At 44.3% G+C, this 27,913-nt stretch overlaps 2 protein-coding genes across 2 annotated transcripts; one reads left to right on the forward strand and one right to left on the reverse strand.

Annotated features, from left to right (window-relative positions):
* Positions 1-1,325: 1,325 nt before the first annotated feature.
* On the reverse strand, positions 1,326-2,806 carry LOC142784999 (uncharacterized). Its single transcript, XM_075883420.1, has 3 exons — positions 2,437-2,806; positions 1,591-1,689; positions 1,326-1,528 (listed from the first exon to the last, which is right to left on the reverse strand). Exons 1-3 carry the CDS (start codon positions 2,504-2,506, stop codon positions 1,326-1,328), a joined length of 372 nt encoding a protein of 123 aa, XP_075739535.1. The 5' UTR covers positions 2,507-2,806.
* Positions 2,637-26,999, forward strand: LOC142785000 (uncharacterized). The gene is made up of 6 exons (XM_075883421.1): positions 2,637-2,692; positions 5,840-6,045; positions 10,068-10,142; positions 15,237-15,299; positions 19,859-20,085; positions 26,655-26,999. Exons 1-5 carry the CDS (start codon positions 2,637-2,639, stop codon positions 19,930-19,932), a joined length of 474 nt encoding a protein of 157 aa, XP_075739536.1. The 3' UTR covers positions 19,933-20,085; positions 26,655-26,999.
* The last annotated feature ends 914 nt before the right edge of the window (positions 27,000-27,913 follow it).

Raw genomic sequence — 27,913 nt, forward strand, 5'->3', positions numbered from 1 at the left:
AAACAACAAATGTAGACTCAAGCTCTTCTGCAGTTCAAGTAAGCAGCAGTAGTGTAGCCCAACAGGATAGCCTATTACGTGGCTTGGCTAGCATCAAGAGAGATCACTTGATGATAAAAATGGGGTTGCAGAACCAGCAGCCATGAAACAAGGAATTCCTTTACGTGTTATGCAGTTGTGAGCAAATATATGCTTACCAAAGGCCCACCTGAAAAGCTGAACTCGTTAAAACACCTTCAAGGTTGGGAAAAATTGTCCTTACCACACACCTGTTGGCCCATTTGCATTTTCTCAAGGTAGTGTATTGTGCCAAACTAGAAAATAAAAGACATTGAAACTAAGTAATCGCTTTGGGTAGTACGTTTATTTATTTAAAACTACCACTTTATTTTGGAAGTCCAAAGGCCTGACGGAGAATCTCCATTTTTTCTTCATGCATTTTGCGCCGCTCTTCACGAAGCACCTGTCGCTCGGCCTGCCTTTCAGCTCTTCGATTTTCTTTTTCTTGACGTCTGGCCGCCTTTTGAGCCTCCTTTTCTTCTTGCAGTGCCCTCATTTCAGTAAAAAACAACTGCATGTGTGCCAGGCGTGCAGTTCCTACCCGTGGCTTCGTGTCGGGATTTGAGGACTGCGTCTTATTTTCCTCAGTGGTGTTGGCAGGTGACAACACGGCCGGAGATTCGGGCGAGGCTTTGAATGTAGCCCCTGAGGCGTCTCGCTCTACCTCCGGTTCAATGCTGTCATCAATGCTTTCAATTTTTTTCACCTCGTCGTCAAAAGGCACAGGGGTGGGTGAAGCACCAGACCTTTTGTTATGGTCGGAAGACGCCTTCCGACGCCTAATTACTGTTTTGTACCTATTTTCACACTGTTCTGGGGTTTTGGCTATGCCAAGCACAGCCTCGATGTCCATCGATATTTGTTTAAAGGCTTGCTTCCTGTTTTTGAATTTTTTAAATGGGCCAATCTGAGGGAAATATTTGAGGTAGTACTCTAGGAGCAGCCTTGTTTGCCCCTCTGTCCATTCAGCAGCTAGAATAAGAAAGAACCAACACATAAATGGTTTATTGGGAAACTGTCGGTCATTGTGCAGGCATTACTTATAATTGAATAATTTAACACACAGCACGGTCACTTGAGCTTAATTATCAATCAGCAAGCATTAATCAACAAAACAAGCATTTGCGCAGAATAGCAAACATACATAAGTGATAAGTTCTGGTATTGTGCATGTAAATGCAATATGCAAATTGTGCCAGTCTTCCAGTAATTGTAGTGGTCTGCTTTCCATGCTCTCTTTTTTTTTTGTCATTTAAGGATCACTCCTACAAGTACACTTTTACACGCTCTGATGCATGCTTGTTAGATTTACCCAAGAACACTTGCTGAGGCAATTGTAGACACTCAGTGTTAATATACTTGCCTCCACCTCCTCTCCTAGAGCCTGATGGCTTGCTTTGAGCACCAGTCTCCCCGTCAGCTGATCTTGATGCAGTGGGAGCTGGCAGGTGCAGAGTATCTGTGCCATCTAAAAAATATAAATGAGCAGTAAATGTAGTGCCTCGCAATAATGTTAATACTAATACTTACCACCTCCTGTTTCAACGCATGGCAATCTGAGCTCCATGCGCATTTCTTCGCTCCCTCGCCTTGGCACATCGCCAGCCATATTTGTACGCAGAACTGCATCTGTTTTCACACAATGATGGAAATGTAATCAAATCAGTTATATAATGAAAATGGTTTCTCAAGTAGTCAGCTACATTATGCAAACTCGGATGCCTTACACTCGAAGGTAAGCGGATTAGAGCAAGCAAAAAACAAATTCTAAAAAAGTCAATTCATCATGTTACAGGGCTGCATGAAACACTGCACAAATCACTGATAATTAAAAAAAAATATCGCTTATCATATGTAGCATCTCGACCCTGCGATAAGAAATCGTGCTTCCGAGGAGATGTATGGCTTCACCGTATCACGTGGGATGCTGATCTGCCGTCTGGAGACATTAGCCACTTAAAAATCAGAAATAAAAATAAATTGTTACTGCGTGCAATACTTAGCTGCACCCACGTGACACTTGCTACACGCCACTTCGCAGTTACTTTTCTTAAAACGCTGCGAATCATTCTGTTGCTGATGGAGGGGTCTGCAATGTAAGTTTGTTTTGAATTAAGGATTAATTACTCATGCAAGGAAACTTGGCAACAGGATAGTGTACTGCAGTACTTCTAGAATTGTTTACGTTTTGTTAACTGCTGATGACAGCAGCAGCTGGTAACTGCATGAACAGTCTGATAAAGCTGTCATATCCACGGTGTTTTTCTGATATGATAAAGAATAGTGGGCTTAGGTCCACGCGCGCAAGAATGCATTGCATGCTGCATGCGCGACAAGTGCGCTGAAACAAATAAAAAGCAATCAAATTCACTTTACCTTCCGTACTAGATGGTGCCTGGTGTTGAATTAAAGACAGTAGGATGCGCTGAGCTTCCGAGTCCATCATGTAGTAGTATACGAAGCAGCAGCTTTGCAGGATAGCGCGCAAGCGAGTGCGCTGTACCAACCACTGCCACACGTGCTTTCCTTGCCCGTCCGGATCAGACCGCACGTGTTTTGCAGCAGAGGACGCTGGGATGCACAACCTTTCTCCTCACTCGCCTTTTTATTCCCTCACACCTGCTCTGCGGAGGTGTGCCGCATTCCAGTGGCAGGTCGAGTGACGCGGCTCTCAGTGCTCTGCCCCCTACTCCTCTCTGCTCGGCACCCTTACTCCTGTTCTCTCAATGGAATTCGCCATTAGCTGCGCAATTTATCTAGCCCAGTGCCTCCTGCTTCAGGGATTTCCCGTGAGCACAAAAAATGCATGATTTTAATCGTTGCTGCAGTGTTTTGCAAGTTGTCACCGTAAAGCACATCATATTTTTCGCATAATGCTCGCTGCAACTGGCAAGTTTCGATGACTCAAAATGCTGTTCAGGTCTGATGTAGCAAACATTTTAAGCTCATTCTTGTGACCATGAAATATTGGTTTATTAAATAATGAAAGGCAGAGTTGGTATCAGTTGATTTACAGTGTGAGAATGAAAAGTGCAAAGGACCGTGCCTCGCAAGTAAGCCCCGAGAGCATGAGCAGAGAAGTAGCAGATGAGGATGCACATGCGCTGCATTTCCAAATCTCACCAGCACTAGTGCTTGACGGACTGCTGGCCATGCACTAGCGTGTTCCTTCTGAAACAGGACTTTGGCCCTGTAAGCAAGTTCTCGAAGGGCATAAGTAAAACGTAGAATGGGCCCCCTAAATGCACCTATCCTTGAACCATTGGGCTTATGAATTAGTGCCCTTTCCAAAATACAACTATTCGGAGCAATAAATTGTGACAGAACAGTGCATGAAGTTTAAAAATGGGAAAAAAGTCTTTAAATGTCCCCTTTATACATAGCATTCTTCTGGTGTCACTTCTGCCATTGTCGCCCTCTCCCGCCATGCCCGGGTAACTCTCTGGGTACCTACGGCAGTTCACGTGCTGTAGTGCGGTTTGTTGGGGGCTCGTCATCTGTTGCTGTGAACGACGTGGAAGCATTGTGGTTTTTTGTTGTCTTACTTTAACGAGCTCATTGGATCAGGAAGGCCTTGCTCGTTCACTCGATACAAGACCAGATAATCAAGATGTGCGACACATACACCAGCCACGGCGTACACCGGCTGCCCGCCACAACCTATGAGGGCCTATTATCTTGCTTTCACTACAAATTGCCTGGCCCAAAAACAAGTGAAAGCTCAAAATCACTCGAGCCGCAATTTTAAGAGTGGATGTGCGAAGCGCAGCAGCTCCCATCAAAAACTAGTCATGCAGAGCTAGGCAAGTTTACAAGAGATATAATATTATGAATATATTGTCGCGGCCCACGCCACCAAAGTAGCAATGACCCCCCCCAAGTGTTTGAAACAGTGCTGATGTTGAGCTTGAGCCTCTTTGATTGCAATTTGTGGAAATAGTCGAGGAAAATATTATACAAGGCAGATAGCGACTTTGCGTGGTGTGTGCCGCGGTAATTCCAGTCATCACTTTATTTTTCGCGTATGCCTTAACACACTTTTCACTTTGTATTTTGCTTTTGTTGTACGCTTATGTACAGTGGAGTCACTCAACATGATAGAGACCGTGTATAGAATTAATTGACTAATTAAAAAAAATTCTGACGCCCAACTTGAACCGATCGGCTATTCTTCAAAGTGAACTAATATTGTTTCCTATTCTTTACAGTTTGTTTCAATGCAATACCAAATCTCCGCGATCGCCATCACAATTTTAACCGCCTTCCTCGCCATCATGATTTTAACTGTGGACAAGTTTGTATGTACAGTATCTTGGTAAGCTATATCTGTTTGCAGGTAAATACTTGGCTATGGCACTTACCTGTAATGAAGTTGCACCTGAAGATGCAAATATTGCAAAGTTTCTTCAAGTAGCTTTTGTTAATCTGCACCAGCCAAATACGCTGGTACTTTTAGGAAAATCGCAATGTGCGTTCTCAATTTTAGGTAATAACTTTCAGCGAAGAAACACCCTAAGCTCTGCTCCCTCTGCGTGGACTACTAAATCAACTTGCCTCACTAGCAGCTCATAATTTCTCAAACTTGCATCGTGAGGCAAAACTAAACGGGTGCAAGCACGAGGAGACAACATGGCAGTTGAAGGCGATAGATTCGGTTGGTGCCCGGGCATGTCGGTGGCGCATTTGGGAAGTGACGAAAAGGCACTGCGAGATGCACGTGCACACTTTGTGTAGTTGCTGCATTGGACAGCAAACTTTTTTTCTTATCTGGGCAGTTTTACCAAAGGAAGCTTCATCATATGGTGTGATAAATGAAGCGAATCCACAGGTTGAACCACATCATTGTCTCGCTGTGCTTTTGTACTTTTTTTAGCTCACAAAATTTATTTGTACATATAAGTGACAACTTGCCAGTAATAAGGCAGCACTCGTTTCTTTACCATGTTTTCATCTCCGGTGTGCTGCTGCCTCAATATTTCAAATTCTAAGCATTTACACCATTGTATGCTAACTTTTCCTTCAAAGTGAGACAAGCCACATGTGTATCGTAGATCAAGAAGCATGCCAGTTTCACGTACTTGTAAGGTAAACTTCAGAAATGCACAGTTGATCAAAAATATTAGTTTAATGGTGCATCTACATAGCAGAGCACCTGTGGCACCAATTAAGCCATTTTGCATAGCTTCGACGTATTCATTGTACATCTAAGACTACCAATTATTGTGCTGTTCCACATTGTCCATGTGGCTATTAGGCACAGAATAGATCACTGTTGCATGTGGCAGTACTTTGTATGGCACACTAGACAAGGTCGAACAAGCTGTCAGCTGCAGTGTGTTCAGGAAAAATCTATGCTATTTTGTACAGACAGTGCTGTCACATTTCATCAGTGTGCAGTTTTATCGAATATCAATAAATATACCTATACATCCTTATTTACATTAGGCATAATGCAGAGAGCAATTAAAAACCTTTGTAGCATAATGTGAAAGATGTCAGTTTTTTTTCATTTTTAGCACTCTATACACTATAATTTCTCTTTTTCATTCATGTAAATTATAAGCTACCATTTTCAGTGTATGTTGCCATCTACGGTTACAACATAACATGTAAGGCACTTGGTACCTCTTCTCATTATTCATAAACATTGAATTTTTTCTTGAAGTTTGAGGCGTCTTCTTTATTAGAGCTGCTCTGGACTTGACATGTAGTTCGTTATCAGTGAATGAACAAAATTGACGCGGTATCTTGGCTACAAACTTTACCACTTTGATTACAGCACGCTAAAGCTTTTTGCTGTCGTGACGTTTCCGGAAGAACAAGATAAAGTGGCCGTTCTGCCACTCTCGTGGCTAACGGAAGACCGGGCCCAGTGCCACTGGCCTCCAAAGAGGAGGGGTGTTCGGGTCGAAGAATTGGTTCAAGACCGGGTGGACCCAACTGCAGCCTGGCAAAAGTACCCAGCTTGTCTTGTGGCTCGTTGCTGTAAGTGAAGTTTCTGAGTTTTTTGTGTTTACCGTGGGCACATCAGACTAATTATAAAAAAAAGAAAAACTTTTCACTTAGGAAAAACCCGAAATTTGGGCACATTAACATGTGCCACCTTCCTTGTCCCTTAGTTTTCTTTGTTTTATTGTTGTGTTTTCTCTTCACACACCAAATTAGGCATGCCACTTTATCTCAGTATCTCTTCCCATTTTTTTTTAATGCAGAGCACTTCAGGTGGTAAGGCTGTTGTATGCTATCACTGTTGCTTGGCCTGACACATGCAAATCTACATACAGCATATTGAGCGCATGCTCACACTTAAAAGAAGTCTTCTTCCTCTTCTCTGAGTGTTTCGACAATGATATTAAGGTGGGACGTTACTACTATGGCTAGGTGCAGCGTTAATATTCTGTCTAACAAAAAAATGAGCCCTCAAGCGTGCACTTCTTTCTTATCGCTCCACAAACATGACAATGCAAACCATGTGTGAAAATTACGAGAGGAAGCCGGCAAAAATAATAAGAAAAGGAAAGAAAGGATACAAAGTAAAAGAAATAGAAACACAAAGATAAATACAGAAAAAAGTGAGGAAAAGGGAGAGGAGGAAAACAAACCAAAGAGAAACAAAAAAGGCTCCACACTTCCTTCAGGCTTAGCAGCAGCAGGGCTAAGCTGCCTTAATTCTTTTCTCACCTCATTTTTCTATTTGCCCTTTCCTTTGCCCCTCGTTTCGGGAGGGCATAGAAAGCATAATATAAACCTGCTATGGTAGGTACTTATGAAAAGAGACTGTAAGTTCGGCACAGTGACAACCACTGTTCATGGATCTTTCACTAGGTACATAGTCACCTAACACTTTTACTTTCTTTGAGGCTGTAGCCGACGCCAGCTGAAGAACAGGGACCAACACTGCCAAGTAATTAGTCGTACATATCCCCGGAGACTGGCATGCATCATGCGTCTGTGCATTGCACAGCCTTCTCATTCTGGCGCATGCAACTTACTCTATGAAAATTTTCGTGATGATGAATCCACGCTTTGAAAAAATATTGGGCTTGAATTCTTCAGAATATATATGAATTGGTTAAAAATAATTTAGACACCTTGTGGCACCGATGTTCGGCATAGCAATAGCCATGTGGTAACAGAAGGCTCAAAACAAACAAATTATTTGGGTGACTGAACTCATGTCACTGTCATGAAGTCGGAGCTTCTGAGACTCTTGATCTTTTTCGTTGACACCATGCACATGGTCCCCTAAATGGCCACCTATTATAGCAAGCAAGATGTTGCCATCAAGCAGTCTCTCTGCTTGACATGTGTACATGAGCTAGCTTCAAACAGTCTATAAGAATTGTCTAATTGTGTTCGTTAACTAAAAGTATAAAGTACTTCAAATCGCACTTGAGGACTTTAAGTAACATCATAGTGGATGAAGATGCGGCTGGTATAAGCTGTCTTGGAATCATGACGAAGTGGCGGTACTGCGGCAGTAGTCATAGTAGTTCGCAGGCAATCGGCATAGCAGTGTACTTCAATGGTACTTTACTTCAATTCTGAAGTAAAAAATTCGCAAGGTACACAAAGTGCAGTGCCAAAAACTAGCTCTGCAGACGAGCGCTGCGTGTTTTCTTTCAACGCTGTGTGAAGACATAGTAAAACGAAAGGCAGGTGCTCGGTCCATGGAGTTCTTGAGAATTGTGCTCGTGACGCTTTTAGTTGTGCTGATATTTTGGGAGTGAAGTTGCTGCTGAAAATTTGTTGCTCTGGGTGTTTATTCGAGAGTGAGAGCACATTGTGATAATCTGCTGTGGCAACTTCCGAATAGTTGCCTTGCACGGACAAACTCTGTCTTAGCTTTAACTTGTCACCACTTGCTAGGTTTGCCGCCCGCTTTGCAAAACTGTGATCTATCTTTACCTTGGTTGCAGTGCAACACAAAACGAAAGCAACAGGGAGTGAATTGACAGCACGGCACTGTGTTGTAGCTTTTCTTCCTGTTGTCCTAATCTTGAGCTTTGCTGTAATTTAAGTTAAAAAGTGATTGCAACCAACTGTCCCAGCATGCAGTCTACAATTGAATTCGCTACAATGAACACCGCTACAATGAGCACCAGCTTAGTGAATTTGTACAAATTGTTGGTGTTTCTAAACAGGTCACTTTTTCATTGATAGTATAAACACATATTAAGATATGTACTGCAACATGACACTTCCATGGGTCATGAAACTGACTGCTAACAATATGTACGACTGATAACTTTTAAAGCATGTAGAAACATTTAGAACTGTTAAGGAGAGATGTGGGTCGAAAAACAAGAGTTTTCTAAAAAATTTACAATTTTTGTTCTCACCTGTTAAAAATAGAACCTTTACTGTACCGAAAGAAGATATATATGTCGATACTCAATCAAAAATGCTTTAAAATTGTGTCCAAAGAGCACAAGTTAGTTGTTAAAAAGTTGTTAGTGTGCAGTCTTTGGGCCCCTTACCCCTGATAATGCGCCACCGCTCGCCATTGTCGATCGCATGAGGCAAAGAGGCAAGCCTCACTCTTCAAATAACTACTGTTTTCTTCACTGCTTCAGTGCAAGAAATAAACAGAATCATGCTTTTACCCAGTTTTCTTTAATGCCGCGACTGGCTTTTATATTGTGCGTTATGGGTCGGGGATAACCACTGTGTGTAATGTAGAGCCTACTTGCGGGGTTCATGTCTCGTCAAGCACCACAGTTGAAAGCTTTTCTCGTGTGTTTATCTCTGTTATGGACCCGGAAAGGTGTAGCTCAAGCGATAGCTGTGCTGCCAGTGGGAAAGCTGTTGTGGCAGCGCACCCTGTAGGAATGGGCTATGAGCAGTTGGTCCGATTTGCGGCAATTTTTGGCTTGAACTTTGGCCAATGCATCATCAGTCATTTACAGCCACCAGCTGGAAAGCTTGTGATTTGGCAGTATACGTCGTCTGTGGCAGTCTTGTGAGGTCGAAAGGGCTCACAGTGAGAGACATTGGTGGGGATCACATTGCCGTTATGTATGACGGTGTGTGGCACAAACGCGGCCACAAAAGCCACAAAGGTATCGGTATTGTTGTGTCCCTCGACACTGGATTTTGTTTAGATTTCAAACTCCTGTTGAAATTCCACATAGCTTGCAGTGCACAAGGCTCTGCCAGATAGTGTTTGGGAAGCGTTTCATGGCTTTGTTTGTGAGCGAAGTGTGTGAGGAGTCTGCTCGAAAGAGCTTTGAGGGATAAGCTTATGGTGCTGGCGCATTTTAGTGGCAGTTGCCACTACAAGAAATATTATTGTTTTTTGTGTGGAAATTTCATTCCATTTAATTGCATATTTATTAAATAAACAATCAGTTTTAACCGACTCGTTTTTCTCAAAATAAATGTTGTCATTTTTTGCAATGTGCCCCTCTTTTTTCGGGTTCTTCTGGTGCTTGGATCTGCATACAGTTCACCCAATCTGTTCCAAAGTACGAGAAATGCGGTTATCTTGTTTCAATTTCAGTATCTTTATATAGTAAAGAAATTAGTTCTATGTAAACTTTTACTAGAGTAGAATAAACAGAGACTTTCTATGTTGTAATTTTTCACGTCTATTACATATTTTGTATACACTTCCTAATTGGCTTTCTGCATTCTATACTTTATTTAAAATATTATGAACGATCAGTTAGTAGTGGAAAGAGGATGGGGGGAGGCTAAAGGTTTTCGCTTTGTCACGTTGCGGGACTCAAAGTATGCAGCTTGCGAAAAAACTAATTATATCTTTAAAATCTTCATAAAAAGTTCTGCAAACAGCTCAAGTTTCATTGCTTTAAAACGGTTGTTTTGGTGTCATTCTTCAGTTTCTGATCATAGCTGTGCCAGTTTGTTGTCAATATTTTCTAGGGTTGCAAATTTATTTCTAGGGACGTTTGTCTTTCTGAGAACTAGACGGGCACTCTTTAACTAGTTGCGTGACCCTATGTTGCCTTTATTATGATTTGCTCTAAAAAATCTTTCGTTCGCAGGCACTCTTGAGAAAGCCGAGCGCCGTACCACTGGTGCACAGTACGGCCTAGTGGCAGACACAACGGAGCAATCAGGTAATTGCTAAGATTCATTCTTTGCTTACATAAAATTGTAAGCTGGTGCCTGCTTACCATGCCTGTTAAAGAAGGTGAAACAAGTTTGGAAGAGATGATGACCACTTCGATAATTGAGCTAGCTGGGAGGTTAACCTGAAGGAACCATTGGGATCTAATCTGCAAGCTGAAGTGTAAACCAAAAACAATGTTTATGAATAATACAGTGCCTAAATTTCCAGGCTATTTGGAACCTGGGGTCATATATTAGCTTCCTATTCTTGATGCCCCAAAATGTGGTAGTGCTCATTGAATCCAAGGGAAAAAAATGGGGCTTTCATTACTACAGTATTTTATTTTTAAGGATACGGTATAAGCTTCTTTTGCCACTTCATGCAACCTTAAAAGGTCCACTTATCTGTTTCATATCTAACTGTCGTTTAAAATAAATGTACATGCATAAACATTCTTTTTAGGCAATGAAGACCACAATAGACTGGAGGGCGGTTCATCGCCTGTGGTGGGGTTGCCGGAACCTCGTAATTCATAGAGTAATTCTCAAAGATACCTCAGTGAACAACACCTGTGTTAATACTGTGTTAAAGTGCTCGAAATTGTTTTTTTCATTAAAGTCAACTAACAATTTACGTCAGAGTAAAAGCTCAATGTATGACAGCGTATAAAATGACAATACCGTTAAACCTCGTTATAACGAATCTGAAGGGGGAGTCTTAAATTCTTCGTTATAGCATTAGTTTATTTTAGCCCATATTCATTTCTACCAACCATTAGCCAGCAGCGAAAGAGAATGTGCTCGCCACTGAATATCACAGCAGCCTGCCTCGCAGAGAAAATCATTTCACACTTTGTTATAACGCGGTACTACTGCATTATCAAGAGCAGTGCCCTATTTGCCGAGAAATTAAGGTAAATGCACAAGAATACACGTGCCGCAGTAGGATATTATCAAAATGATCCCGGTGACGTCAGACGAACAAGCTAGATGGCATGATCAGTCTAGTTTAACCAGGTCAAAATTGAACTATTGAACCACTCGCGCCATTCCCCGTAGTAACGTCTGGCAGTTTTTTTCCGTGAATCAAACTGAAACGAACAAGCAGCATTTTATTAAGTCTCTTGATGCACCAAAAGTTCTTTATTTAGTACAGCTAGTTTGATTATTAGTGATAATTGTAGGCTGTAACTGATGTTATCAGGATCAATGTGTTATTTTGACGCATGTGTTCTCATTCATTTGCCTTAGTTTTTTGGTAAGTAGGGCATTGCTGTTGATAATATTGTTGTTTTAGACATTATACATTGAGCTTTCACTGTCACGTAAAATGTTACTTGACTTTAGTGTCCCTCTAACAAGTGGCGGGAATCTTGCCGCTGTGTTGCTGTGTGCACCAGTGCACATTCACTAGCCGTTTCTTTTTACATATGCTGAAGAAAAAATGCTGTTGGCACTTCCAACATGCACCAGTGCCGCACTTTTCATCATGCGGGTCTGGCATCACACTGTTCTGTATCCTGTGTGCAGGCTGTGAGCGGCAATACACTTATAAAGTGGGCAGTGGTAACAGTCAGATGTATGGTACAGTCGAATCTCGATAATTCGAACTCGAAGGGCCCGAAAATTTGTTTGAATGGAAAGAAGTTCGAAATAATGAAAGCTAAGTAAACGGAGGGCTCTCTATGCAGTGGTGCATGTGCATTGAGCTAGCACACGAGGGGGAAGTTTGAGAAGACTTGCATTTATTCACAAATCACTGGACATCTGGTATTATTTGAGGTAATCGGTAATGCACGTCTGCACACGTTTGCCTTGCAGTGAGTCAATCAATTTCGCACACATTTTGCAAAACATTTCTACTTCGGCTTCAGCATTCTCCTGGCAAGAGAAGTTTCGCGCAAAAATGTCCATCGCCGACACTTTTTAAAGATGACAACAATGACCGCTGCATGGCGGAGCTTCCCGCTCTCTGCCACGCAGCTGTAGCATGGCCAGCACGTGACGAGAAAGGAGGAGGGTTTGCACAGGGAGAGAAGCAGATAGGTATTTGAGAGAAAACCAACACTCTACCGCATCTTTTTCTTTTTTTTTTTTTTGCTCTCTTTCGCGCCCGCCGTTGAATGAAGAAGGGTTACATGGCAGGGAAGGGAAAAGAGCATGTCTGCAACCAGATCGTGAAAGCCCCCCCCCCCCCCTTAAGGCGCAGAGCCGTGCTCCTGCAAGGGCTGCAGAAGATAGTGCCTTTATCCTTTCCTTTAACCACACAATAATTCATTTAGCGACGGCTTTCTTTTTTTCCCTCTTTCTCTTTGTGCGCAGCGTTGGAAGGAGGTGGGATACTTAGCAGGGACGGATAAGGGAGAAGCGTGACACGGGCGCGTCGCAGATCAGCATTTGAGAGAGCAAACATTCCACCCCAGCCTTTCTTTTCCTTTTCATTTCCTTCGCGGGCAGCGGTGAGGTGCAGCAGGTGCTGCAGCAAAATTGGGCCGGGTGCTGAGAGCATTTTCGGAGCGTGGTATGTTCGAGTTAATCGTCGGAAGTTCTTGGGCGTTTGAATTACCGGGTGTTTTCGCCTATTGGAATACACATAGCTTTGACGGGGCCTCATCGTGAGTTCGAATTAACCGGAAGTTGGAATTGAGCGTGTTCGAAATAATGAGATTCGACTGTATCATGCTTTGAGGATTGAGTTAAAAGAACCGATAACCAGCCAGCACATGGATTTGATCTTGGTGATAATAAAAAGATCTTGAATATAGCTACAGATTGAAACATACCTTTTCTAGTTTGAGTATTGTATATACTCTCGTAATGAATGCACATCTTCTCCTGAAAAATCGAATCAAAGGTGGGAGTGAGCTTATTATGTGGGGTAAATTTAATGAAAACTTTTGAGGGATGAGCAAAAAAGTGGTTATGCAAAAAAAATACGTCATGAAGCTTAACCTTTTACAATTCACATATGCAAACACTGTTTGGAAACAGTAGAAACTAGATTCTCTGTTACACTTCACATCCTCAGTGCTTGATGGTGCTATCTTCTGCAAGCTATCCTCGCACCACCTGTGCACCCCATGAAAGTGTTTCGCCGCTTTATATTCTCACTATCCTTTAACGTGAGACGTCGGTCTTCAAAAACTTTTTTGTTATTTGTCTGAATTGAATGAAACTTATTACACTTATTCAGTTCTGCAAATTCCAAATGTATAAGTATATTTTCGATGGCTGCGTTAGAACAGAAGATGTCACAGTTTTGTAATACACAATTAGAATATTTCTTACGAGGCTTTTGGCAATTTTACGGTGTCAAACACAAGAAAAAAGTACATATGCAGATTACCAAGGAGCTGGCATAGCCTATGATACTAATTTAATAGTTTGGAACAAATTTCGAATGTAAAATAAATGGATACATACATGAGTGAAAAATTTCTGCCACATATTGTTTACTATCGTCAAGAATTACAATTTGGTGAAAAAGGTATAGAAGAATATGAATAGCATTATCATCCCGATCTATTCAATAAAGCACATTGGTATCAAACTTGTTATTGTGAGTCAATGAAACATGTCAAAATGCCCCGTAAGGCTACGTATTACGTCTAAAAACATGAAACTGACAAAAATGCATTTGAAGTTTTCGTTTCCCACAAATTGATGTGGTGTTGCGACATAACTGTGTAAATGGCATCCAGGGTGTTGCTTTGTTCCTCGGGAACAAGATGATGCCACATATGTTACAACAGATAATTAAAAACGACAGGGGACGTGCCTTGAACAAATAGAAACAAAAATGAAATGGCACGTGGCAGCAAGCGAAGGCGGGATGGGGGGGGGAGCACGTGGGACTGCAGCGGATGAACGTAGGGTGTGTGTTTAATATGTGGATGAAAAAAAATCATAATTTTGGCGACTAAAATGGGGTTGACTTAGTGAGTGCGTTCATGACGAGAGTAAACACGGTTATTATTTTTTCAAATCTTTTTTGAAAGCCACGAAAGATCTGTATGTGGTGCAGCCTAACAGAAGGTTTGTGAAGGCAAATTATGAATTCGTCGTTGTACGAAGGCCTAATTTTTTTATGCGCACCATAAATAGTGTTCAAAAATTGATTGCATATGTTGTTTTCATCCTCGCTGTATTCTGTGCTGTTTATGATGTAAAAAAAAAGTAGCACGCTGAGAAGTGGTGCTGCTTTTGGGCAACAGTTGAAAATGACACAATGCATGAATGCGGAATACTGCCGTTTACACTCAAATCACTCTTGTGGTCACCTCCCACTGTTTGCAGCATGTGTTGTGTGTACACAGCTGTGTATTTCCTAGCTAGAAAAATTTTATTTTAGGTGTTTCACGCCATTTTTCATGTAACTATTCCACGATTACACACACTGATCAGCAGGCTTTCAATTGCGCTGAAGGACACAGGTGCCATAAAAATTCATAGTCGATTCTTTCAAGAAACCGCATGTAAGGGCGGAAGCTTCATGTGTACATACACACACACACACACACACAGCATATTGTTTTTCGTACTTTATGAAAGCTGCCAAGGTCTCATGTGCCTCCAAAAGTAACCTGTCTTATTGATTCTCCATCACAGCAAAAGTTTTGTGAGTTTCAAATAAAAGTACTTTGCGGATGGCCACGTTTGGGTAATTTTTTGTGTAGGTGTTATTTGAGCAGCCTACTGTGTTTACTTTTTAAGCCTGTATGATATGTTGCATTATAAGGATGCAGAATGTGTGTGGCTGTACAATATAGATGAAGTGTAAAAATTAAGTGTGTCAATTGTAGTGTTCTTGCAACCAATCTTACCCCCGTATTCTAGAACGTCCCTCCACTCAACGCTTCACCTTCACTTGAGATGGCCGATGGGAGCGCCGCCTCTAGGCAGAGAAAGCCGCTGCATGTCAGCAATAATCTGCTGTGATTCTCGAGTAGCGCAGCATCGCTTTCAGATGAGCAGCGGCACAGTGCTCAACTCTGTCAAGTGAAGGGTGAAAGTCGAGTCGAGGAGCGTTTATGAATATGGGGGTTAGTTTTGTTGTCTTGTTAACCTGTCATAAACACTGGACTGATGCTACTTTGCTCTAGCTGTACAGTGCTTTCCAAGGCACAAGGAGGCACCGCAGGGGGAAGGCTCGGAGCAAACCATGCGTGAGTTTCCTTTCATTGTTACACTATGCACGTATTAAGTGATGGACTTTAATGTATGCTATTTGTATTGTGCAAGTTTTTGGGGACATACAACTTCCAACACTTATATGTTGTGACGAAAACCACGCAAGAATTGAGAAGCTTGTGCAAAAATCATGCAAGAGTGTAAGAATCTTGTGCAGAAGTCTGTGAAATGAAGTTTTGAAATTTTGTGGCAATGTGTCATTGTACAGTGGTCAACAGTCTTGCTCAGCATGCTTGACTGCAGGGCTCCCGGCTGCACAGGCGCATCTACGAAGTGCCTGATGCATGATGGGCCAAATGTCAGCCTGCACAGTCCGTATTAGCGCACCTGCTGGGAATTTTCTCTCTTTGTTTATCGTCCGGGCTTCAACACTGTTATAGCATTCAGAAGTGCTGTAGGTGATGCAGTACCACAGAAAAAAAAATTATTGACCATCTCCCCAAAGAGAATCATGATGGGATGGCAAGGAGCAGTGGTATACCCGATGTTGACTTGGCTGAAACAGGCGTCAAGGCGGGCACTGAAAGAACAGGTTGAAGTGAAACTGTGTAACCTTTACTCGAGTAAACGTTTCTTTGAAACGCAAAGACACGGGAGGCGGGTTGGAGTTTCATCGCAGATAAAGGAGCCGAAAGAGTGTTTTTACTCGACGGGCGGTTGAGCATTGCGGGTGGTGGAGAGGGTGAAGCGATAGAAAAGTCTGTTGCGAGCGGGGGAAGAAGCAACACCACCTGGGTTTGTTGGGAGCTACTGCGGGTGAGGGAGAGAGTGATGTCAATGTGCAGCTATGGCTTGACCTACTTGGCATCGTTCCAACAACTGCGGCTGGGCAACGCAGTGGGGCGCTTTAGCATGGAGACACGGATGGACAGGTTACACAGGCTGCTTCGCATCTAAATAAAAAATGTGGAGTCCCTAGATGTCACAGAACGAGCGCTAAAAAAGAGCGCGCCGCCAAATCCTTGCGACAACGGGTGGCAGAAACGCCGCGAGGTAAAAAAGAAAACAAACATCCAGGGCTCCCGGGCGCGCGCTCTCCCCGCAGAAGCATGGCTTCGCAGACGATCCTCCTCACCCCACATCGGCGGCCCAGCAAGGCCGCGATTTTTCTAGAACGAAGGAGGCGGGGTCAGACCGAGTGAATCATTCTCCGGAGAGGGCTGTCGAACCGTCTCGTGCCTCTCCCCAGCCTTCGCTGCGTATCGCGCCGACGAAATGACGAGAAATTTCTGGAAGGTGGCGCGGAAGGTATTTAATCGAGCGGCCGAGACGAGAAAGCAGGAGAAGACGGAAAGTTAGCGCCGGAGCGCGTAGGAATTCCGCCGTGTAGTCGGCGAAGGTTCTGCCCGTAGTGACAGAACAGGAGGAGACGGAAGTGAGCGCCAGAGTGCGTAGAGAGTCCGCCGTGTAGTCGGCGAAGTTTTTGGTCCGTAGGGACGGCTTGAGCTACAGGCAAGAGCGTGGGGTTACCGCTATCGAGCGAAGACGCGGGCAACAGCTGCGTGTGTGAAGCCGACGGATTTCCGGCGAAGAAGTTTGAAGCTTGGAGAGTGGCCATTTGAGGATGCGAGGTTTCCTGGAAGAGAAACTTCGAGGGCTGCGGAACGACAACAACGCTGGACTATGAGTGAGTGATTCTCGGAAGAGTATCATCTAGACTTTGGTTCCAAGAACTTTGGACTGGATAGGTTTTCTATCTCTTTAGTCTTTAAGTGTCTTGGTTGTTCAATGCATGCGACTGCATTGTAGTGCGTATCGTTGTCTGTGTCCGTAGTTTTGAGTGTGGCTGATTGTACCGTGTAGTACGTTGTTTGATTGGTGACGTATTGTATGTAACTATTGTGGAGTGTGCATTTTTGTGTATTATTTTCGATCTGCCATTATTGAGAATATAATTTGTTTGTTTATCAACTCTCGGCTCTGACTTGTTCTTTGGGCCACAGCCGGCGTCCGCTGGCGCGCCAAAAAGGACCACTTCTAAATTGTCCACGCTTTCGTGGTGCGGTTCGGGGGGCCGATACTTTGGCCCTTGGAATTAGCCCGGCGATCGCCTCCCTCATAACGGGACATGTGTGACACTAGACTATGCAAGAAATGCTGCAAAGGTTATCTTCAGTCTGTAGTGTTTGCAGGTTTACATAGGATGTGGGCCAAGGCGATTTCTCGTGTTTTAATTTCCTTTCTTTGCGGTTTTGCTACACCGTCGGCGGCACCTCTGATGGCCTAAACAGTTGTAGCCATGACAAAAAACAAAGAGAGAATCTATGTGGTGTTCTTTATATATTGGCAATGCAGCTTCAAGTGCAATGCTCTGGTATTTTAGAGAAATATGTTAATGTCTGTTCATATTCTTGAAGTGCCGCCCTTAGGTATTTGAGTAGAATAAAAGCTGGGAAAATTCATTTTGAGCCATTTATTATTTGCACGGTGACATCTTTGCAGGCAAGTTGAAAATAAAGTATTTTCATTGGTGGTGACATGATAAACTTAACTGTACCAAAGCATGACCAGTTGTATACTGCTGCTGTGCATAAAAACTTATTGTTCCTGCTGTAGTTGCAAGACAGCCAGTAAAGTCGGTATTACACTTGAGAGCGATGTACCGAGAAATGCACCGGGGAGCGATTCTTCTCTATTAAATGAGGCATCTCTTATCAGCAGGGTACTACATATGCATTTTCTTATCAACCTGTATTTTACTGTTGGCGCACTGGTGCCTCTTATCCCCGTTTATCTGTTACATCAGTGTGTTTTGTAAAAGGGATCAACTGGGCTATCATTTTTTTTTCGAATGTAATGAGTTCTTTTTCTAGATTATTGTTGTTTTAAGGTGGATCCTCACATTTCAATCAAATACTGAAGATTCTATTTTTCCTTCTAGATGCTATGAAGTCACTCCTTGTGTTACAATGAAGTGAACACTGTTATGAGAAAAGCTACTTTATGAAGTTAACTCACTCCATATTGACTTAACACACAGAATCGGTGAAAACTACACTTCATTCCAGCTGCATTAAGAATAATATTCATCTGCATACTTCTGTTTTTTTTTGTTTGTTTGTTTGTTGGCTGGAGGTTTGGGGTATAGGGTGGCCAGAGGGCACTGTGTAGTCTTTGTTGATCTTCCCAATTTTATCAACATCAATTGATAGGCGTATAGGGAAGCCAGCATGCTGAAACAGCGGTGCAAGTGTGCAAGATGTTCACCATTGCATGCTGTCAGTCGCTGTGAGCAACCTACTGCATACAATTAACTGTGAGTGGTGAACTAACGCTGCACTATGTGTGCCTCCCGGAAAGCTGCAATGGTAAAGTGCCACAATCGTATAGTAACATTGATAAAATCGCAATTTTTCGTTGAATAATTTTGCAACAGAATCAATGAAGTTTTGGATAAATTTGTGTATCTGCCTGGTTCATCAAAGCTACAGAGTGAAATGCGGTATATACTCGCATATTATGTGTACTTTTTTTTTGTTGATCCGGTTATGTGCAAAGCTAGTAGGAATTGCTGGCCTAAAAGCCCAACTGGGAATATATGTTGCAGGCGCTGTCACAGCTGTCTCAAAGTGGATTGCTATTGTTTGCTAAGCCTGTTCAAATGCCCCCATTTTCTCGAAGTTCTTCCGAACATTGCTCACAAAAACCAGTTCCCACGATAGGGTTATACCAGAGAACATAAGTACTCTCCAATTTGTAGGGAACCCAACGCAAAGTAAGATGCAGACAAGGAAGCGCGATGCCAACACAGTGCTGTGTGTGTCGCCCTTCATGTGTGTGTGTCCCCATTCCTTGTTCCAGTCTTCTATTGCATTGTGTTCTCTCCGATATCTAACCAACACACCCAAGCTTCTATGCCAAGTCTTGTTCAATGCACTCTTCTGCTGGCTCCCATACTGAATATTGCATGTCGAAGAACTCCACGCTGATGTGCTTGGCGGTGGCACGGTTTCAGTTTTTTTCGGTAAGCTTTATAACAGCAATCTGCCACATATATAATTATTGTAGCCTATCACAAAGGAACGGTAAAAACACAATGGACAAATTGCGAAACTGAAAAAAAAAAAAAGAATATGAGTGCGAAAACCTGCGTCATCTTGTTGAAGTGACGGGTCCTTGCACGTGTCCAACATCTGTGCTGTGTCTCGGGAATACATTCTTGCCATCGAAGAGGTGGGAAGATAGGAGGCAAACCTTTAAGCATTTCGGACTACACATGAACAGGTTTCGGTTTTCAAGTTCGATATTCTAGGAAAAGCATAAAAGTTCATGGAAGAAGGAACCTTGCACTCAGCTGATTTTGCGTAAGACTGCACTCGCCTGCTCGACAAGAGATGTGCCTGACCAGAGCATCATGAAGTCAAATGTGGCTGTGTGTGTGCTGGCAAGGTGGCTCGGGCTGGTTGGGGAGGGCAAAGTATGCGAGCAAAAAGTTTCTTGTAGTAAAGCAGGCTGGCTAGTTATACTGGTGAGCAAATTATGTGAGGATGCAAATTGTGCGAGCAAATATGGTATGTACTCTTGTATGTTTCAGCTTTGTTGCTACGGATCCTGCGGGTCCAACTTGGCATCCGGCAGCAACTAAAAGAGGTTCTGCAGGAGGTGTGACAGCTGAAGCACGAGGTACGGCTCTTGTCCGTGCCTCAGCACGCCCAGCCAGCACAGCCCCCTGCTGACCTTTCCCGGCTGCCAGCTGGTACAATTGGAGAAGTGGAGGCAGCAGAAGCAGCTGTGCAGAGTGAAGCTTTGGCTGCGGCTTTGGTGTGTATTCCTTGATTTTTAATATGCCTATGTAACATGCAGAAATTTAGTACTGCTTTAAGATACTGTGTTTCGGGAAACAAACTAGTCAGGTAATCTCATGAGCCACTGTACTACAGTCGAATATGAATAATTCTTACTCAAAGAGGCCAGAAAATTTGTTCAAATTAAAAGAAGTTGAAAATAATGAAAGTTACCGTAATTACTTGAATCTAACGCGCACCTTTTTTCCGGTTAAGCGAGTTCATAAATCGCATGCACGTTAGAATCGAGTACAAAAAAAATGAATATGGTCATTCTATTGCCATCGGCACTTCCAAAATGGCCGCCCCCTACGTGCGTTGGCATGGCGCGTCGGCCATTTCTGCCTATGTGTTTTCCATGTGCGGCACTTCGTACGTGTGCTGAGGAGTTCGTCATCTTGTTGTACATTAGCATCGACGGCATGGTAGGGCCGACTCCAAAAACTCGACGAGTGTACCACAATGCTACTTTTAAAAGGAAAGTCATCGCGTGTGCCGAAACGGACAGAAATCGGGCCGCATCGCGGTCGTTCGGATTTCCCGAAACGTGCGTGCGGGACTGGCGGAAACAAAGGCAGGATATTGTCGACAGCAAAGATTCACGCAAAAGCTTCAGTGGACCACAGCAGGGTCAGTTTCCCCAAATTGAAAAGCTGCTTGGCGAGTATGTGATTAAGCAGTGAGCGGCACAGCGGCCCGTGACGCCAGAACTGCTCCAAGTGCAGGCTGTGCAGTTAGCCTTAGAAAAAGGGCTAATGCAGAGCCAGTTTAAAGCGAGCAGGTGCTGGCTAACTAACTTTATGAAGAGGAAAAGCTTTTCTCTCCGAAGGCGAACGGGCATATGCCGGAAGTTGCCGGAGGAGTACGAAGAAAAGCTTCAGAGTCTTCAGAGGTTCCTCCTAAACTTGCGGCACAACAACGGCTACCTGCTTGGGGAAATCGGGAATGCCGATCAGACGCCTCTTTACTTCGACATGCCTGGCACCAAAACCGTCGAGGAGAAGGGGGCGAAGCAAGTTCGTGTGCTGACATCGGGCCACGGTAAAACTATAGTGACAGCAATGCTCCGTTGCACGTCAGATAGGCACAAGCTTCCCCTGTACCTCATATTTAAACAGAAGACGCTCTCAAAAGGAGTCGTTTTCCCGAGTGGTGTGATCAAGCGGGCCAACGAGAAAAATGGGTGCGCGTTGCAATCGATGTCTTATTTTTTTTTTTTTGTCATGGAAACCAGGTGCGCGTTACGATTGAGGGTGCGGTAGAATCGAGTAATTACGGTAAATGAGCGGAGGGCTCACCGTGCAGTGGTGCATGTGCATGAGGAAGTTTTATTCACAAGTTACAGGACATTCGTCAATAATTAAAGTAATCAATACATGTCTGTACACGTTGGCCTTGCAACGAGTCAACCAGTTTTGCGTGCAGTTTGCAAAGCATTTGTACTTCGGCTTCAGTATTCTTCTGGCAAAAGAAGTTGCGCACGGCAATGTCCAGTGCTGACACTCTTCGAAGACCACAACTGTTTCCACTGTTACGATCTGCGCTGCAGCCGGAGCGTGGCCAGCACATGATGAGAAAGGAGGAGCGTCTCCACCTGGAGAAAAGCAGATCGGCATTCGAGAGAGAAACACTCCGCGGCAGCTTTTTTTTTTTTTTTTGCTCTCTTGATGCGCGGTGTTGAAAGGAGAAGGGTCTCTACATAGCAGGAGCGAAAAACAGGAAAGCGTGACACTGGCGCGTTGCAGATCGGCATGAGAGAGAGCCAACTCTCTGTGACAGCTTTTTTTCCTTCTTTCTCTTCGTGCACGGTGTTAAGAGGAGAAGGGTCTCTACGTGGCAGGGACGAAAAAAGCCGAAGCGTGACACAGGAATGTCGCAGATTGGTATTTAACAAACATTCCACCGAAGTCTTTTCTTTCCTTCTCTTCATTTTTTTTCTTCAAGCACAGTAATGAGGTGTCTGAAGTGCCACAGCAGGATTGGGCGGGGTGCTGAGAGCATTTTCGGAGCGCGGTATAGCTTTGATAGGATCACAGCGTCAGTTCGAATTAAGTGTGTTGGAATTAATGAGATTCGACTGTATTTACTATAGTCTGTGAAGTCCGAGTGAACTGTCCTAAGCTAGCAGACGATGTAGGCGGCATCGTGTGTTTGATGGGCACTGACTAGCAATATTCTGCTTAAAACAGACATTCAGTAATTTTGTTCATTTATCACCCTATTTCGTGTCCGCTGCGGCTCTCTCTACTTTGAGCTACAGTTCACCCTGCCTTGTGTTAGCCGATTTCTTTCTTTTTTTAAGGGGAGAGGCTACCTTCGAAGGGCAACTTTTTTGTTTGTTGAGATATCTTAATGAAATTTTCAGGGTACACTAATAGCAAAGCCATTTGAATAACCACAAAGTTTCATGCAGTTATGTTCACTGGTTCCCAAGTTACAGCCATTTATCAGGGTAGTCCACATGGTCCCTTAGTCAGGGTCTGGAGAATTTGAAAAATGTGCTAGCACTGTGAAATTCACTATGATGATTCCTGGATAGGTGCTTTAGGGCAAGACAGAGCCCTTTTTTTAAATTTCCTTGCCAAAAAATGTTAGCAGAGCACTGAATTTAGTGTTCACAATTTGGCTCTCATCAATGAAGTTTTAGTTAATTATTACAAATTACAGACACAATAAATTGAAAAAGCGGGCTTGTCTTGCCCTGGGCATTTCATTAAGGTGCATAATAAAAAAAACCTGATAGAAATCAGACCAGCAGTTCCAGAGAGATCACCTGACTAAGCAGCCTCACTGGCCAAAAAAGTCATTCTGAGAAAATTGACTTAGAAAGTTTCAAACATTTATTATAATCTAAAATGACCCTGCAGAGTACCTAGATGTGTCCTTAGGCTCTCTTTTTCTTTGTCGCTTTTCCTGCTTCTCATTCATCCGTTTCGGAGCATTTCTCAGACGCAGAGAGTCTTTCTCCGCAGCTCGTTGAATGGTTAGGTGGCCAGGTGTGAGTCCCACTGATGACAACTCTTGGGTGGCCCTGTAGCAGCCGGCATTATACCGCAAAACTGCGTCATGCAGTGCTGTCTCGACAGCAATCAATGATGCATGTTGCTCCTTGGGCATCAAGGACCATAGGACAGAATGGAATGACTCCGATGCATTTTGCGTCTTTGCTCCCAGGCAGCGTTGCAGTAGAGAAGCCTGCGAAAGGCGCTGGTAGACTGGCAGCAGCGCTTCTGCAACGTAGCCCGGAAGATTGTATTTGTGCATTGGAGGTGGCACGCCATTCCCCTTGCAGGCATTATGACGGCACCACGAGTCTGCACCTTCCGGGCACAAGTCATGGTGAGGATCCTCGTCAGTTGAGGTGACGTGATAATATGACGCCATCACTGCACGCTGCATTGCAGCCACATTGTTTGAATTGTTCCGCAGTGCCCAGCCATAATAGTCTGTGAGTTTATCAATAAGGGCTTTTGTCAATCTGCCCTTCCCTCCCAGAGCCTGTTCGCTTTTCTGCACAAGATTACGTAGGGCTGTGCCCATCCTCTTCCGGACATGGTTCAAGCATTCTTCTTTCACAATAGGGACTAGCCCATAAACATTGTCTTGTTGAAGGGCAGAGAATGTGGCGCTGTCCCCATCAGATACAATGGTTGTATACCGGAGGTTATGCTTGGGCAGTGAACGTGAGAACAGAGTTACAGCTGCTTCAACCTCCATCCTCCCAGACTTGGCATCAGTGTTTTTTTGGCACACATGGTGCTTCAACCAGCTTGCATAGCCCTCGTCTTCAGGCTTCGGTCCTACCTGGCAGCCGAGACACTGATTCGATAAAACTACAGCATCCAAGATGAGGCCTGTGTGATACTCGATGATTGCACCAACTCCAATGTGAGATGTATGTCCGCGCTTATGCCACGTGCCATCATAGTTCACTGTAATGTCCTTGCAGAAAGATGGGTCCATCTCCTTGTACACCTTTTTCACAGCAGAAGCCGATTCTTCATAGAATTTATCCAGGGTCTGTTGCTGTGGTTCTCCGAATTGCTTCAGGTGCCTCTGGAAAGTTCTGTGGTGCAGGCCACGGTGGGAAACATTCATAGTTGCCCAAAAGTCATTGAGGGCTGTCTGTTCCTTCCCTATTTGTTTCATGGCCGTAATGGCTCTTATATTCACGTCGAAGGCCCTTGACTCGTTCTGACGAGCAGAGCTCCACGAACTTGAAACTATTCCACAATGTGGACATACCAGCTCAAGCTTCGTGGCAAGTCCAAGCTGGGTGCCTCCTTGAACTTTCATCTCGGTCGCGAGGCAGCGCGGGCGCGGGGTCTTGGACAGCATGTCGCTAAGGGCATCCCCTTGCACGAGGAAATATCTCTCGCCTTCGGTCGTAGCGGTGGCAGCTTCGGGTTCAGGCATCATCGCTTGAAACTTCCTCTAGGTCGCTGGCATAGCGCCAAGCTTTCGTTGCACAGCAGCACGTTCTCTCTCTGCCGTCGCCAACTCCTCGCATGTCCGAAAACGTGTTTGGAAGTGCACAGTCGACAACGCGGTCTCACTGTTCGGGGCCGGAATCAATGCGGTTGGCGAGCGCGACACACCAGGTGCACTTGAGCACGAAACACCAGCCTCACTCGTCACGACGGATCCTTGTGCCGATGGTGTAGAAGTCTCGTCGCTAGAAACGTCGACGCAACCGTCTTGAAAAGATGAAGCGGAAGCATCGGTGCAACTGTCACCGCGCGTGGGCGTGCAGGTGAGCTTCGCCATGCGTACGAGCTTCAGCTGACGCTTTCTTGAACCGAACGCGTGCCGAGTCTTGAACTTCGAAATGCCCATCGTGACCGTCAGCGCAACAATCCGCGTCCCATGAACACGGCGAAAGATCGTCTCGTGAGGACGGTAGTGATCGTCTCGTAAAGATGGTAGTGATCGTCTCGTAAAGACGGTAGAAGATCGTCTCGTGAAGACGGTAGAAGATCGTCTCGTGAAGACGGTGAAAGATAGAGGAGCACGTGTGACGACCGATCGGAATGATGGCAAACGGGGCACACAAAGAACGCCGGCATTGCAAGCGCCGGTGCAGACGACGAGCCGGCGCATGCCGGAGAAGCAGCTACGTCATCGCGCGCAGCAGCCAATAGGAGCCGCGCGTTCCCCCATTCCCTCGAGAAGCGCGCGCTTTGTCCAATTGCGGCTTCGCATCCAGGCAGCGGGACATTCGAAAGCTTCCGCGAGCCCCCCAATCGTGAGCGACTCCCGCCTCGGAGCGCCACCGCCACTGCCGCGGGTGGCGAAAAAAAAAAGCGCAAGAATTCACGAGCAAAACAACATCAAGATGGCGGCGATCGGCCGAGCGGTTGGGAAATGGCGAGCGCGCGAAGTTGGGGTATTTTTGGCGCTCGCTCGCCGCTTGCCGGCTGCCGCGGCATGTTATAAAATTTATTTGACGTACTTTCGCGATGAATTAGACATTGATATTTACAGTAGAGGCAATTTATGAGTCATACTGCCCGAGTATGTGGTTTTCAAAAAATCGACTTTTTCGCGATTTTTCGGTTTTCAAAGGGCGCGTCCCCCCTTAAAATCTAACATGCACCCCATTTTGCAGGGTCAAGAAAAATGCACCTTTGTTTATTGTGATGAGATTTCTATAGCGACATGCCTCTTTGTTGGCTATCACAGAAAAATATAAACAGCAAATGGTGCGACCATCTAGTGCGACCTTTATTTTTCTATCAGTTTCATCTATGACCAAGATTTGGTCGCTCTAAGGTTGCCTCTTAGTGCGCCTTGATCATGTTCATCTATCTTGTTGCGCTCTGCTTACAATGCATTGATTAAAAACATGTCCAAGCTTCTTTTTGAACTCCACATATTTTATCGTTTTTAACCTGTAGAAGCTACTCCTGGTCAACATTCAGGCAAAGACATTGTAACCACGAAGAAAAGTGTATTGGAATTTGAGCACTCTACAAAGTAATTATACTATTTCATAGCTAGAATCAATATTTATTAAGGGTTATAACAGTGTTGTATTTGATTTCATAACAGCAAAACTAGGCATATCAGAGAAGGACTCTGAAAGGTTCTCACACTGAGTGTGAGAGGGCTGATGTGGAAACAATTTTAGGTCAAGCTAGCTGAAGTTAGCGTAAAAACAATGAAATGTTGTGATGCCCAAAAATTCAAGTTGTTGTTTTCAGTTTCCTCTTCTTGCAGATTTTTATCATGAAAACATTTTCATGTGCTGTTGCGTTTACCCCATCTATGCTTCTTGCATTTTTTTACAGCGCGAGCACCTTCTGCAGATTGGGGGACATGGCCTCCAGAAATTGGTGTGAATGCCATGAAGGCTGTATTGGCACATGATGTGCAAGTGCTGTACAGCCTTCATGGCAGAAAAGGGAAAAGGGCCTTTGTGAACCTGAGGCTCTGTAGATTAGTGACAGGTTAGACTTGTTCATTGTTTTATGTGTGTGTACCCTTGTGTATTCTCTGTACTGCAGTGCTTCATGTGTGCTATGGTATTTCTGTTCTTGTATGCAGATGTCATCTGCCAAAAAGCACGGTGCGACCAGGCGGAGGCCCTCAACTGTATTAAGAAGTGGCAGCCAGGGTCTGGTGACCGCTGTGGGGGCAGGAAGCGGCGCTTCAGAGAAGCATTTGTTGGGGAGCAGCCCGATGATCCCCACTCTCAGAGTGGAGATTATCGGCTGCTCGCGGCAGCTGGCTTCCTGCCCAGCCACAGCGGCCAGGGCCTTGACAGCACCACGGCCACTGTGCCCCAACACAACCTGACCTGTAGAGCGGGCCCTTTTTAGTTGTGTATATATTTTTTTCAATGTGTATATTTTTGGTGTACCTAATAAATAAAAAAAAACAAAAAATAAATGGTCTGAAGACTGTCGGTGGTGCACTGTTCAACTAGCTTATGCTGAGTAGGAAGCACCATCACCATGTTTTAGTTGCAAAAAAATGCTCTAAACTGTATGAATATTCTCGATTATCATGTGGGGGACATATGTGGAGATTGCATGTGGGGGACATATGCTTTCAGAATTTACTTCCTAAGGACTTTTTTCGATCTGCTGCACCAAATACCAGTACCAAATAAAGCACTCGCTATTGCAAAAGATGGATTGGTAAGTAAATAAACTACACTTCTAGGGTTAGCAAAGGGAATGAGGTATAAAAGATGAAATAGATCGAGTAACTGCTTTCAGTTCTCAGCATTCAATTTTTTGTTGCCCCAAGTATACAGGGCTGCAAAGCTACAAGAGCGGGTCATCGGGGCATATTGTTTAATCTTCCGGTAAGAAAAATTCCCTACTAATGATGGTTACATAATGGCAAGCCAATCGGTAGCCAATATTCGTCGTGCAGGATACATCGGTGTAATAACGGCATTTGATTGGCTGCAATGTGGCCCTGGATTGGTCCAATGTCGGTCGTACATCGGTAGCCAATATTCGTTGTGCAGCAAACATTGGCGTAAAAACGGCATGTGATTGGCTGAAATATGGCCCAATGTTGGCCGAACATTGGCAGCTTTGTCGGCAATACGATGGGCCTTCGTCGGCCCAATGTTGGTTGGATACTGGCTAAAACATCGGTAAAACGTCGGCCCATCATAGGCTTGAACGTCGGCCCGACATTGGAAGAAGTTGCACTTCCGACGTCGGTGCCGATGTAAGCCGATGTTGGTCCAAGATTGGTGCAACGGCGGCGTGCTGCCTGGGGGAGTTCTTAACCCGGAGGGAAAGCATTGTTGTACGCCAAGCCGCAAACTTTGTGGAAGCACCCAC

Source organism: Rhipicephalus microplus, unplaced genomic scaffold (genome assembly GCF_043290135.1).
Source record: "Rhipicephalus microplus isolate Deutch F79 unplaced genomic scaffold, USDA_Rmic scaffold_16, whole genome shotgun sequence".
NCBI lineage: Eukaryota > Metazoa > Arthropoda > Arachnida > Ixodida > Ixodidae > Rhipicephalus > Rhipicephalus microplus.